The 15,068-nt window shown below is 31.6% G+C and overlaps 1 protein-coding gene and 1 long non-coding RNA gene across 3 annotated transcripts; one reads left to right on the top strand and one right to left on the bottom strand.

Annotated features, from left to right (window-relative positions):
- Nucleotides 1–42: 42 nt before the first annotated feature.
- Nucleotides 43–3,704, bottom strand: LOC105154978 (TBC1 domain family member 19). Of its 2 annotated transcripts, none has more exons than XM_011070819.2 (11): nt 3,480–3,704; nt 3,280–3,402; nt 2,536–2,743; nt 2,378–2,465; nt 2,221–2,302; nt 1,910–2,140; nt 1,734–1,808; nt 1,427–1,661; nt 1,028–1,229; nt 767–953; nt 43–525 (listed from the first exon to the last, which is right to left on the bottom strand). In XM_011070819.2, the coding sequence occupies exons 1-11, from the start codon at nt 3,588–3,590 to the stop codon at nt 457–459; spliced, it is 1,611 nt and encodes a 536-aa protein (XP_011069121.1). In that variant the 5' UTR covers nt 3,591–3,704; the 3' UTR covers nt 43–456. The 2 variants fall into 2 exon arrangements, with proteins under 2 accessions (XP_011069121.1, XP_011069127.1); XM_011070825.2 differs by having other exon boundaries at nt 2,221–2,281; nt 3,480–3,640.
- On the top strand, nt 521–815 carry LOC147906804 (uncharacterized). Its single transcript, XR_015547881.1, has 2 exons — nt 521–640; nt 738–815. It is a non-coding gene; the product is annotated as an uncharacterized LOC147906804 (long non-coding RNA).
- Nucleotides 3,705–15,068: the final 11,364 nt, after the last annotated feature.

Raw genomic sequence — 15,068 nt, 5'->3', positions numbered from 1 at the left:
TCAGAAATTTCAGGCCGGTCATGAAATAATTTTTAAACAAAATTTTGCTTTGAAAAACGCACTTTATACTTTCATTTTGGAGCCCTATTTTGAGGCTTACTTTATAGACAAAATGCTGCACTCATATTCTTTCCCAGATGATTCTTAATGTAATGTGAGTAAATGCTCTCCGCTGCGGCCTTCTGTCGGCGGAGGTGTGTACTGCTCGTAATTTTCGTGATATACATACAAGGAGTATTCATACACAATATTCCAACATTTTATATTGTGACATTTATATATTCTGTGATGAATCTTTCACTGTGCTGAAATATTTGGCATTGAAAATACGAATCGAAATTTTCTATAAATATATTTAGCGTTAGCTGGGATATGATGACAATTAGACAAATGATACACAAATCTAAAAAGAAGTTTACAAATTTTGTAATTATAAATTTATATGCAAAAGTGAAATTATTCTTTTAGAAGAGCCAACTGCAACAAAGGCATTACTTTTAGAGAAGATAAGTCTGCTAACACAGCCTGAAAATAAGACAATGTACTTATAGGTAGTACTGCGCGCGCACACACAACTACTTGTAATTCACTAAACATAAAGTAACAACATTACATTAATATTAATTTCCTACTCAATAATGTAATTATCTGTTATATACAACGTGCACGTTATATTACATTTATATTATTGGAAAATTGCAATTAATGTAATGTTATTGTTATTTTGTGTTTAGCAGGAATTCATATAATGATATCATTTCCATACCTCTACATTCTGTTGAGTATTAACTTGCAATAAATTTTCTTTTCGAAAACTCAATATTGTCACTGCCAATAGTGGAATAATTTCCAAAGAATCATAACCGAGAATTAAATCCCAAAGATACAATAGTTGTTCAGGTGGTAAATGACCACTGAAACCTCTCATAAGCCATTTGAAGACTATTTTTATGCTAGAAATGCATAGACGTTAAATTAATGGATTGCGCAAATAATACTACAGGCAGCTATAAAGAGATAAACTCACGGTTGAATATGTATATTTTTGAAATGAACCCACAACTGCGGTTCATGGCACTGCAGTAATCGTTCAAAAAGTAAGCAGAGAGCAACTATACCTTGTTCATGACTCGATACAGTGTGCAAACGGAACCAGTATCTCAAGTAGAATGCACGGAAAGTATAATACGTAGTGCAGGGATTATCATATAAATAACAAAATGGCGTAGCTGATGTGGAAATATTGACAATTAATTAATTAGAAAAAAAAACATAGTTTAACAAGATTAGTATTCAGAGACCATTTTGAGAATCTTGTCATGAAATGCTACGTACAATTCTGTGAATGGTTTACGATTGTACATACTTAAGATAATCTTAAATATAAGAAGAGACTAACTAAATCAGATCTTTTGCAATTCCTTACCATACATTGTAAATCCATGGAACGGAATAACACCACTTGGTGGAAAAACCAAAGTATTTTCCAGTGTCGCTGGTTTGCCTTGCAAAACCGCGTGGATCACTTGACTCCCGGCACTTCTGTCGGTTGTGACTGGGGCAAGTATTTCAGAATCTCTCGAAAAGCATAACATTGTCTTATATAAAACATCTTCAAATACAAAGTATTGATCATCGTTTCTCGCCGTTAATTGTACATCCTATTAACACGCAAAATGTCTTACATTGTTTCTTTTACTTAGGAGTAGATAATATAATTTAAAACATGTTACCATTATTATCAGCTTGTCTATCACAATATCATATTGTAAAACCATATTTTTCAATTCCTCGTAATATTCTATATCCTAAAGAAGAAAAATTATATATCCATTGATAATAATCAGAGACATCAATCTTTAGCTTACAATGCAACAAAGATCATTGCAACATGAGATATTAATCATACATTATCTTTGATAACAGATCCGAGAACGAGTGACCAAATACGACCACGCAAAGCTCGGGGGGATCCTCTTTTAAGAAATTCCTGTGCAATCGGGGCATGATTCGAGTTTAATACTTTTTCGCCAATGTGCGTTCGCTCGGCTTCCAAATTTGGGAAACCTTCTGTGGCCGGCATATCAGGATTTATTCCTAATAATGGCAGTCCCTGTGATAATTCTGAGTACATATGTCTCTATACAAAGAAATTTATATATACATTTATGTATACAAATTATAAATTATAACTAAGAAGCGATTAGATAAAATTCGCACCAATTGCGCAAGCGTCTTTACACTAATCTGTATATGACTAAAATCCCAATTTAATTCGTCTCTGAAATGTTTTGATAATAATCTTTATACAGACACATTTTTATTCATATAAAGCTGGATAAGATTGATTTTTATACAAATCTGTACAATTACATACAGTTGCTTTTTGAATGAAGGATCACGTATGGAGAACAATACATCTAGAAAGTCCTTTGGTGCATATAGTGGTCGGTATTGTGATAAATCTAAAAATCATATCCTGTAAGTAACTCAAAGTACAACTTGAATCATATCTTTAAATTCACTAATATTCACCCATATCATAAGTGCTCAATTCATTCCACTTTTCAGCTAGTTCGTCCCTATCAGCAGTGGATCTTATACGAGCCAGTGGAATGTTCAATTCACTGCATGTTGAATTTAATGACTTCTGTATGCGTCGTTCCCATTGAATCTGTGTCTTCTTTAGGTAGCTCAAGTCAGCTGTCTGTATGTGCGAAACTGATCGAGAATGCAGCGAACCCTGCAGAGGAAGAGAAGGAAGTGGAGGGGGAAGGAGAGAGAAACAAAAAGATGCATTTAGATGATTTGTATTGAGCCTTATTCTTGAAAAATATCACATACAGCCTTATATAATACATGTTATGTACATTAGTTTTTTTTCAAATGCGATATAAATTCAAGAATAGGCGCCCTGTTATTTGTTGCTGCACTAGATTGCACTAATATTTCCTTTCTTGCTTGTGCCAAACTTTAAATATACATACATATATTTAGTTTCAAGTACAGTGAGCTCTATAATATATTAGCATCTTTCTTATACTAAATTAAAGAAAATTGTAGGAAGAAAAGAAAGGCATATAAATACTTACCTTTCTGTCTTACTTATATTTTAAAATAACATTATTTCAGTGAATTTCTAATAAAAAAAAAGTACAATATCAGAGTGTCTAGGAATTAAGACACTTCCATTCCTCGATGGCTTTATATTATAGAGCTCACTGGAGTAAATAGTTAAGCCACAAATAGAAAGTTCATTATGTGTTGATTGGGGAATACCCGTGATCGTGCCCAGTGAAACACTGTGTTTCTGATTTCAGTCTCCAGACCATTATCTTTAAGTGCTGCGATCAGCGAGTTCTTAAAGTCATCTTTGTTCACGACGGATGACGCGACAAGTCTCTGCAAATTAAAAGACAGATGGGAAATGCGCTGCCACCGCTTTTACGGGCGTTCAACAACAAGTACCGAGCACGCACCTGTATCTCATTGTAAAGTGCCTTGTAATTCGACATACTCTGTATGTCATCAGTGAGCCTCCGCGCCGTCTTCTCGAGCGAACTCGCGTTCTCCATAGTCTCCTCGTTCATTCTTCTTCGTAGAATCGTTTCAGGAGCGCAATCAAGGCGAAATCAAAAACATGCGCCATTTTTAAATAAAAACACGGTCTCTATGGCAACCGGCAACCGCACGTACGCAGTCAGCAGTACCAAACGCACTGAAATATAGGATGTTTTCCAATTACAATATCCCTAGATACCTGGGACGAAATCATATGATAGGGGAATCAATATGCGGGACAGAGGATGCGTGATTTGAACAGCCAATCTAAAAGTGGGAAAAACATGGGATAGAAAAATGCGGAAGAGCGCTGATTGGGCTGTTCGAATCACGCATCCTTTGTCCCGCATGCTGATTCCTGCATCGTATCATTTCACTCTGACACGCTTTCGTGCATACGGCGACACAAATTGCGTTCCAATCAGGAAATCGATTCTGTATCTTGAAACGAGATGAAAATTACAAAAGTGAACGAATTTAGATAGAACACTGATAATTTCATTGGTCAACACCTAGTAAATTTTTGTAATTTCTCACTTTTGTAATTTTCATCTTGTTTGAAAATAATCGACCCTAGTGCACGCTGCGACACAAATTGGATTCTAATTGTCCGTTATCGCGTCTAGTATCCCTAGAATACAGAGTCCGGCAATCGGTCCCTAAAAATGGTGGATACATCTGCGCGTTTCTGCCGCAATTTGCACTAGCGCAACAAAACGAGAGAAAGAACATGCCAGCCCAAAATCTGTAACCACAAAATGCTGCCGCGCACTACTGCCCCCTGACAAAGTAGATATAAACTACATAGTTTTGACGGTAATATGTCCACTTTTCTGAGGATAATATGTTCAACTCCAGATGATAAATCGATACTTGATTCATAATCGTGCTATATTCACAAATTGTGCATAAAAAATATTTATCTCTGCAATCTAACACTCGCGTAATGTTTATTTCGCTTAAAGTATTGATATTAAGGTTATATTATATTTTTAAATGTGTTAATATTTATATTTTAAATATAAGCTATCAAAATACCAGAAGACAAAACACAAAATACTAAAAGATGGTGAAAGGATATCTTTTTCAAGTTGTCTTTTCGGCAAAGCGATAAATTGACTAAAAGATATCTCTTCGTCTTATCGAAAAGACAACATAAGAAAAACATCTTTCCCACAAATCGAAAAAATATATATTTTTCTAACAAACGCAATAAAAATGTTAATATATTATATTAAATTTTAATATATGATATTAAAAATTTTATATTTATATACGGCACTAATAATTTATTTAATATCATTTATTTAATATTCAACATATTTTCCAGCATTTTCCATTCCTTTCCGTGCAGCGTGAGATGGCGTCATAAAGCCTATACATTAAGATATAAGGAAATCGAGATTGGATTCGCTACTGACCTTATGATCTCTACCGTTAGGCATTTCGCTTACTGATTACGTCTTATGGCCTTACATTTTTGTATATGTCATGGGCTTAAATGTACCTGCAACTATCCGAACAACATATTTCGATACGCGCTTTCGCTATTAACCTCCATACAAACTTAACGTTAATGTATAGTTGAGGAATATCGAAAAATCAATTCGTTTTACAACTGCATTTAGAACTTAAACGGTACTGCTTGTCGGGACGTAGCTCCACTCGAAATTCATCCGCGAAGCTCCATTAACAAAGATGGCTGCCAACTTTACGCGCAAAATGATAGGAATTACATGGAATGATATAGATATAAATATATATATATAAATTGATAAATAAGACGCAATAAATTGTCCGAAAATATATTAATATATATTAATATATATGCGAATTTCAATATCACATGTGTAATATCTTTCGAATGCACTAATTTTCCCGCGAATAAGTAAATGTTGAATCTAAGCATCGCTACCCAGTTGATTTGATGCTTTCGACGTCGATCGATGTCGAATCGATATCGATTCGATGTCGATTCCATTATCATTTCTGACTGGGTAATGAAATAATTATCACGAATGATATATAATTCACATCATCCGTAATAATTACTTCATTAGCGATGCTTAGATTCAATATTTAGCTATTCGCGGGAAAATTACGCATGAACATCGCGATAAAATAGCAAATTATACTTTCCGTTGTCTACGACTTTAAAATACTCTCTAGTAAATTATTTATACCAGTTGCTTGTTTCAAGGAACGATTGTCTGCGCTGCCTCGAATAGCTCACGAGTCATTAATCACAGTAATTGATCGATTGTGCGAACTCACAACTAATTGTTCGTAGAAAATGATTGTCTTATTTTCACTTATCATTCCGAAAAGTATTAGAATACGACGAGAGACAATTATGCATCGCTATCCGTTCGCTCGAGCCAAGCCGCGCAAATGATAACAAAGCGTGAACACCGTATGCTGTGTATGTATAAGTTATAATACGACGTGCTAAATAATTGTACGAAATATTTTACATATGAAATGCGATTAGAAAACATGGTAGTATCTCGGTGCTAAGAGAATTATAATAATATGATGAGAGACAACAATTGCCCGTCCGCTCGAGCTATAGCTGCATAAATGATAACAAAGCGATCTTACATGAATACCGCACGCTGTGTATGCAGTTATAACACGTTGTGTTAAGCAGTTATACAAAATATTTTATATACACTTCAAAACTTATTGTAGAGAATTTTTTTTGTGAATCCTACTCTGAAGAGTAAATCCCACACTGTTAAAAAAAAAAAGAAATTTGCTTCCGTTATATATGTAATGGAAGCAAATTTCAAGCAGATACATTAAAAATATTTAATGTTGCCAATGAAAATTAAGTTGTAAGTAACTTAAATTTAACATTTACTTATATTAAATTTCATGCAAAGCTATATAAAATGTACTAAACTTCGTAAAATTTTATGAAAAGTATTTAATATATTGGGTCATCTAAAAAGTATCCGCGGTTTTTTGTCACTAGATGTATGTTGATGGTCATATATCTAGTAACAAAGTACCGCGGATACTTTTTAGATGACCCAATATATTAAATTTCATGTATACAAACATACTTTTCAGATACATTAAATTTAATTTCGTGTCATAAAATTGAATTAAATTTGTATAACACTTGAAAGTATATTAAATTTCATGATTTACATCATTTTTAACAGTGTAACAGCACAAAACTTACAGCAATATTGTTGCAATATTACACCTTGCAGCAATATTGTTGTAAGTTCTGTGCTGTTGAACAAAATTTAGTTCACTCATAGATTGAAAACTGAGTCACTCTTTTATAAGAATAGTTCAATTTTCATTCTAAAGAGTGAGATTCCACTCTAAAGAATTTAGAGTCCGAATGTGTGAACATTCAGATTCATTTTCCTTCCTTGGAATCGGAAAACTTTGGGATTATTATCACACATTTCGCGTTTTACTTTGTAGACTCATTAGCGTCGCTAATATATGTATATACAATGTATTCTTATCTTGAAATAAATATGTATTCTTATCTTATGAATTAGATGACGCTAATGAATCCATAAAATAATGATATATCTTGCTTATACATACATGTTATACTAAAAAAATATAATCCTATTGTTGCTAAAAAAGTTTGATAATAAAGATAAACAGCTAAGTAATTATTTCATTTAAAAAGTTATTAAATATGTTTAATGCTTATTTAAGAAATAAAATTTTCTTTCGTTTCAATTGCAAAAAGTATTTGTGCAAAAATGAAATTTTATCATTTTTTTAAATTTTGATATGTTTTAAAATCGTATGTGAAAAAAAAACGAATTTACTAAACAAATAATTGTAGTTTTAATAAGAAAATGTGATTAAATTACCGCGCAGAGTATAATATTTTAGTCTCATTATCTGGATTTATTAAAATTACAATTTTATTTTTCTCAGGATTAAAAGATTGACTTTAATCAATTTGGAGAATCTATTATTAAAAGATTTATTGTTAATATATATATAAACAATTTAAGGAAATGTTAAATATTTATTGTATATAAAAAATAATCTTATTAAAACTTGATATTTTATCTCTTACAAGATGAATATTTTATCAATATAAAATATTGATCTATACAGATGAATAATTGCACGAATAAAGAAGCAAAATTTTATTCCGATAGTGTATCAAGATATACTACATTAGCTTTTATCGTGTTGCAGGCGCGCGGATGATGTATCAATACTTGCCAAAATCTGTGGGTCTCAGACGTATTACTTTGCACAAATCGATGTCACAAGGCAACAAGATGTATCTGTTAATCTGCGAGTGTTTGCAGCTGCAAGACAATCTATCTGCTACGGCAATACTTCTGCCGGCACTTCGTGCACGTCTGTGCGGATACACCGGACTTTACAGACCCTCCGTATGCTTCTGATTCCTCACCCGGCTGTTAGAGTCTGCGAGAAACATCCTTTCGAATTGCATTATGTACTCTGCAGAAAAATCCAAACGAAATGATGTCGTATCAAATGTCAATCTTTTACTTCACGATTCTATTTGTAACTAAACAAATTGATATCAATATCTTTCAGTTAATAGTAAAACGATATCGATAAGCAATGATATCGATCAGCATTTATATTTTTGATCAGAATTAATTTTGATTTTGCAGGAATATAATTAATACTATTAGGTGTACAAATAAGTTTCCGTCGTTTGACAAAAGACGCCACTAGTAAGCTATGGTTAAAATTGTCTGATGTAAAACATTATATCGTAAGGTTGGACATCTGTCAACAACATAATCTTGAAATACTAGCGATTTTGTATCAGCATCATATATTTTTTTTGTGCGAAAATGCCGAGTTTTGAGTCGAATAAGCGTCATTTGCGGGAACTTTTGATTTACTTCTTTAATTTGAAGAAATCTGCAACTGAGGCTCATCGATTGCTTGTAGAAGCATATGGTGAGGCTGCCTTAAGTGAGAGAAGTTGTCGTGAATGGTTTCAAAAATTTAAGAACGGTAAATTTGACGTCGAAGACAAAGAACGTAGCGGAAGGCCGAAAGTGTACGAAGACGCGGAATTGGAAGCATTATTGAATGAAGATTTGTGCCAAACGCAAAAAGAACTTGCACTTACATTTTGACTTACATCAATAAAACATTATGTATCGTTCTTTCACAATAAATGCTTAATTTTTGATAAAAAACGGCGGAAACTTATTTGTACACCTAATATAACGGGAGAAAAGATGCGATACCTATTTGCAGGAACTGAGGATATATCGTCGCAAATGTTGTTAACGAACGAGACACTGTGATTTCTATTGTTATCGTATTACCTATTATAAGGAGCGCAACTTCGTATAGCTTTAGACGAGTTTCGTTGATAATCGACGAAACGGCCTGCATGCTCAATTAGATATGCAACTGAACCTATTTGTATTTTTGGACTTTACTATCTCGTTCATTACGCAAGCGAGCATTGCCCAAGTAGGGTCATCGAACGAAGCGGGAATGAAATGTACAGAATGAATAGTAATAAAATTAATAGGTTGCAGAAAGTATATATTGTAATATATATATATATATAATATATATACACGTAATATAAAATAATGCAAAACGAGTCCGATCAATCTTATACAGATGAAGCGCCAAGGATATTTAATTTCTTAAAAGAACATTCTATGTATTAACATGGAAAAGTTAACGATGTAAGTGTTGCCGATTAGAGACGTTTGGTCATCCTACGGGCATCGTAATATACAAGCATAACGATATACGCAACATATTTTTATTGATAACTATCGAATATAATCGCTAATTACATATTATATTCGATAAATTGTGATATTTGAATCAGCGGCGTATATATCACAATGGGAAACTCCTCTTGAAAACCTATTCTTGAAAATGCTACTCTTGAAATCAATTTAGGTGACTTAGGCACAAGGTAGTGGAACTTCGAAGGCCAACGCGGTAGAACATAATAACTTCAAGTTCTTTATCGATTATCTTAATATTTGATATTATATGTACAATATCCGTATACACGGATTTTACGCTCGCGAAATTCGATCGGCAAATGTGTTACGTGTGTGGGTAAATTACATTTTCGAAAAATAAAAATTTGAATATACTCTTTTACTTCTAATTATATCACTTTTTCCCTTTTTTTCATTCCGTAAAATAAAAAAAAGTTCATAAACCTTATTTCAAACGATGATTTTATCACATTTGAAGGAATAGACAAATAAAAAATATATATTATTTTATTTGGAGATTTTAATAAATCTTTTCTCGATGTCTTAATTATTTTTTTACAGGAACTTAAAAAATGTATAACCGTATAGAAATAATTAATTGAAAATCAAAGCTCAAGCTAACAAAAAAATTCAAGAATTTCTACTTTATCCACATACAATCTAAAAATTCTTTCCATACATACGGAAAGAGATGAGAGTAAAACAAGTATGCGCAGGAAAAGCTTGTAAATCCCATTTTTAGGTGCCTATAGCCATTTTAGAGAGTGAAAGAGTGAGTTGACATTGTAGGACAAAAAAAATTGTATAGCCAATATACGCTTGTTGCATACAGACAATAGATAGGACGATTACGCAGGCGTAATCATCATTTGTAGATTTGTAATAAAATACAAGACCTATATAACGGCGTACTTTATCATACGCCCGAATCGTATACTCGCTGAATACAAAGTGGAACAAAATGCTCTTAACTTAATAACCAAAAAAAAAAGGGAAGTTAAGAAATTTTGCAATTTTACTGTGATCATACGCGTATCATGTTCGATACATTCATGCGTGCGATTCAGCACGATAAATAAGATATTATAAAATATGATAAATGCTACAATGAGCCAATATTGTCCAGTCTATATGTATAAATCAAAAAGAAAAACAGTACATTATAATTCAAATGCGTCAATAAAATATTTGACCCACTGCATTCTCTTTTCTCATCATTGTACAATTATACAATACTGAAACATAAATTCCAATTATACATGGTATTTTGCACATATGTAGAAAAATTTTTATGTGATATTGTTTTAAAAAAGGCTTGACATCGCATTAATCCCTTCAGTGACAAGTTAATTGCAAGAGATTAAATTAAAATAATTTAAGTTATTATAGATTTGAATTTTAATAACTTACATTTATTATTAAAAATATTTTTTATCAATTTTTATTATATTTTATTAATTTTTATTTTATATATATATATATATATATATATATATATATATATACAATATATTCAATTTTGTTTGCAAAACTAAAAAAAAATTAATATAGGATGTTTCTTACAAAAATTAATAAAACATTTAATTTGTGAAGAAAAGAAATACTGAAAGGGTTAAAATATGACCGCTTTTATTCTTCGAGAAGAGAAACTTTTGTCTACAAAAAGAACTTTTGCTCTATATAGAGGAGTACACCTCCTTAAAGTAACAAGCATACAAAACTTCATATTTTGTCAATTAAGTCTGGCAATAGATTATCGAGGGAATAAGAATATTTATGGATATCAGGATACGTAAGTAAATGTGATGAATTGTATGATACAACGTTGATTTTCCCTTTCTTATCAATAAAATATGCATTTTTACATTTTCTTAAGTTCTTTTTGCATTTAATATATACACTTGACATTTAATCACAAAGTATCCAATAGAAAAAGGATACAATGTTCTATTAATACATAACTTATATAATAATGTTGTAATTATGTCTCATATACATACCATATATTTAATAACATTATCCGAAGCGCCACTACGGTCTAAGTATTAAGATGTTGAACTAATATATATATTATTCAAACGAATGAATTAATTTCAGAAATAATAATTACGTGTCGATATGGTTGTCGACATTAACGCAATTAATCTGAAATGTAATAATCCCCCCAAAAATTCCCCAAATTAAATAAATTTTTGGGGGGATTATTACATTTCAGATTAATTGCGTTAATGTCGACAACCATATCGACACGTAATTATTATTTCTGAAATTAATTCATTCGTTTGAATAATATATATATTAGTTCAACATTTTAATACTTAGACCGTAGTGGCGCTTCGGATTGTAATGTTATTTAATATAAACGGTCTTGTTTCCTATCTTATTGTTTATAAACGCGCGCTGAAATAATGCGTTACTCTCGATACATATCGGTTATTGCGAAAAATTATTGCTAAGGTCTCGGTAGTCTAAAGGCTCAGGACGCTCGCACGGAATGCAAGAGATCCGGGTTCGACTCCCGGCCGAGGCAATATTTTTTCGCAATAAGTTTATTACAGTTTTTTAAGATTAATTTGGGGAATTTTTGGGGGGATTATTACATTTCAGATTAATTGCGTTAATGTCGACAACCATATCGACACGTAATTATTATTTCTGAAATTAATTCATTCGTTTGAATAATATATTAGTTCAACATCTTAATACTTAGACCGTAGTGGCGCTTCGGATTGTAATGTTATTTAATATAAACGGTCTTGTTTCCTATCTTATTGTTACATATATTTATTTCAACATTTAATATCCCTTAGGACCTCTAAATCGCCGTCTATCATCAATCTGTGAGAAAGTAAAGAAAAAAAGTAAAACTATTGTATATTACATATATCATATACAGAGTCCGGCAAAATGATCTCCCACATTTTGCACCGCCACTGTCCCCGAATCACTGAAGAGAGGGGGAGCTTAGCGTAATCGGTTGGTAGCTCGCGCCTTGCCATTTCATTTGTTGTCATGAATTGGACGGGCGAGTATCGTGCTTTCGTTATCGAAACATTTATGAAAAGTAACGAATCTGTGATTACGACGCAAAGAACTTTTCGTACTCACTTCGCGCTTGGTAGATACGCTCCAGTTCCAGATCGCAAAACAATAATCTCAAAATGCGTAATCTCGTTACGTGGAGACGTTGGGTGGCCTGCGCGTTCACCCGATCTTGCCCCATGCAACTTTTTCCTTTGGGGCTACCTGAAAGCGAAGGTTTTTCAACACCACCCCCGAACCATTGACGAATTGAAAGCAGCAATACGCCAAGAAATTACAGGAATATCGCCTCAAATTATTGCTCGAGTGATGGAAACTTTTAGAAATCAGCTTCGAATGTGTATCGAAAAAAATGGTCGCTACTTGGACTCTGTAATTTTCAAAACTCAATAAAAACAAATGACATAGCATAAATTTTCAGTTAATAAAAATAAAATCTAAATAGCATTTACTAAATGGCGTTTTTATTAAAGATTAAAATGTGGGAGATCATTTTACCGGACCCTGTATAAGGAATAGAAAGTTACAGGATAAGAATATATGTTTTGCATATAGACATATCTACAATTTCCAAGTTAAAAATCAATCAAAAACTGAATTTCCATGATTTTCTAATTATCATAAATGTAAATTTAATATCTATATCAAAAATATATTTTCTTATCCTATTTTTATATCATAACAGTTCGAAGTCTCAGAACTGTCCTTTGTATTGAGTGAGATCTTTTTATAGCTATGACTACTATTAATGAAATTGATAAATTCTAATTCTCTCTATTTAGTAATAAGATTAAAATTATATAATTTTTCATGTAGAAAAGTTATTAAGTTATCATACTATACCAAACATAATTGTGATAAATTTGACAAAATTTTTGACAAAATTAATTTAATTTTTTTTTAAAGAATGATTACAACATTAATAGAAAAATAGTATAGAAAATACTGAATACAATAAGCATATATTTAGATAAATATTGGTGCCTTTATAACTGGAACTCTCTATTGTTGATCTGTAAAATCTAAATATTATAAAATAAATTTGTCATATCTGTCATACTTTTGTGATTGGAAATATTTAAATTATTTAATATTGCAGATTAATTCATAATAATATATATTATATGGAATTAGTTTTTTACGCGACAAACCGTTACTTTTGTATAAACCTTACACGACACAAATATAACAGGTCTTCTTTTTAAAAATTAAATATTTTTATAATTTACGATATATATGCCAAAATACTTGTAATTATTTTTATATGTTAATACTTGTTAAAAAATGCTCAAATATATTTTTTAAAACTAAGTGATATGTTGTTACTTAATAATTCCACATTTTATAATATGTATAAGTAATTTTAAAAATTAATTTTTTTAATCATTGGACTTCCTATAATTGGGAATATATATAACATAAAATTCAGTTAGATATGTAAATTATTTTCTTAAAAAATGCTCATTCACATAATATGTATTGAAGGAATGATATATGAAAAATATATGCTATTATAGTATAATATTTTTATAGAAATTTTATTTTTGTCATTTTGCCAGATTTCGAATATGAGAATTATAATACAGAATTGTGTAATCACGTTTTGCAATTTTTTCCTTACCTCATCCTTGAAATCTGCCAAAAATGTAATTCTGTAATTAAAACAAAAATATATGAGGTATGTTATAAATATTCATATTAAAAAATTCATTTTTAAGATTGATAATTCATGTGTCGTGTGATAAGTAAATTTTTAAATCTGTTGATAGTTGCAAAAAACAGAGAGGTCTCGGATTTCCGTGTTGCAATCAATCAACAGATTTGAAATCTTTACCGACACACGAAATGTTATGCTTCGGTCTTAACTCTAAAATCCTAAAATTCAATAGAGCTGCCAATCCTAATTAGATCTAATTGAAATCTATATTCCTATCACTAGCTGAATTTTAGGATTTTAGGGTTAAGACTGAAGCATAAACCAAGCATTAGGTTTAGAAGTCTTAAAAACTTGAATGCAAAAATATTCAGAAAATATATGACATTCTTCAATATATATCTTCAGAAGACCGTCGTATTTTCATCGTTTAAGTTAAATTTTAATAGAATTATATTAACCCTTAGTACACACTTTAGTTTTTGGCATCCTTATTACACACGATGAGTCTTTCGCGTTTTGGATTAATTTCATAACTTTTATAAGTACAGTAAATCAAGTAAGAGCGTGCTCGATCAGCGTGGTGTTGCATCATTTCATGTTATTAGTCTTGAGATAGGTTCGAATAATTTCGTACGATATATCTAAACCTTTCTGCTTCAATTTTGCTTGTCCTTGACGCAGTGTCAAGCCAGGATTCCGCGAAAACAGATTCACTATTTTTTTATCGTCTTTTTTGTCCTGTCTTTGCATATCGAGCCACGTTCCGGTAAATCATCGACATTTTTTGCCACATTATATCGCTGCACCCACTTCTGTACGAATGATTTCGACTTTTTCATGTATTTAGTAGCCGCTAATTGTGACATTTCTGGGTGAGTGCAGAGGAACACAGCTTCATAGCGTGATGCGTATTTCGTACTCATGGCGCTTAACGTGATTCTCTTAAGAAAGTTCAATGACAACTGAATCTTCCTTGATAGTGCATCTTGATAGTGCAAGGACAAAGGTGTCCTCTATGGATTCATGATAGATTTAGGGCGATATCTTTTATTAACTTTGAGTAAGGCCGA

Source organism: Acromyrmex echinatior, chromosome 17 (assembly GCF_024713525.1).
Source record: "Acromyrmex echinatior isolate Ae372 chromosome 17, ASM2471352v2, whole genome shotgun sequence".
NCBI lineage: Eukaryota > Metazoa > Arthropoda > Insecta > Hymenoptera > Formicidae > Acromyrmex > Acromyrmex echinatior.
This window is presented reverse-complemented; position numbering and strand designations above follow the sequence as displayed.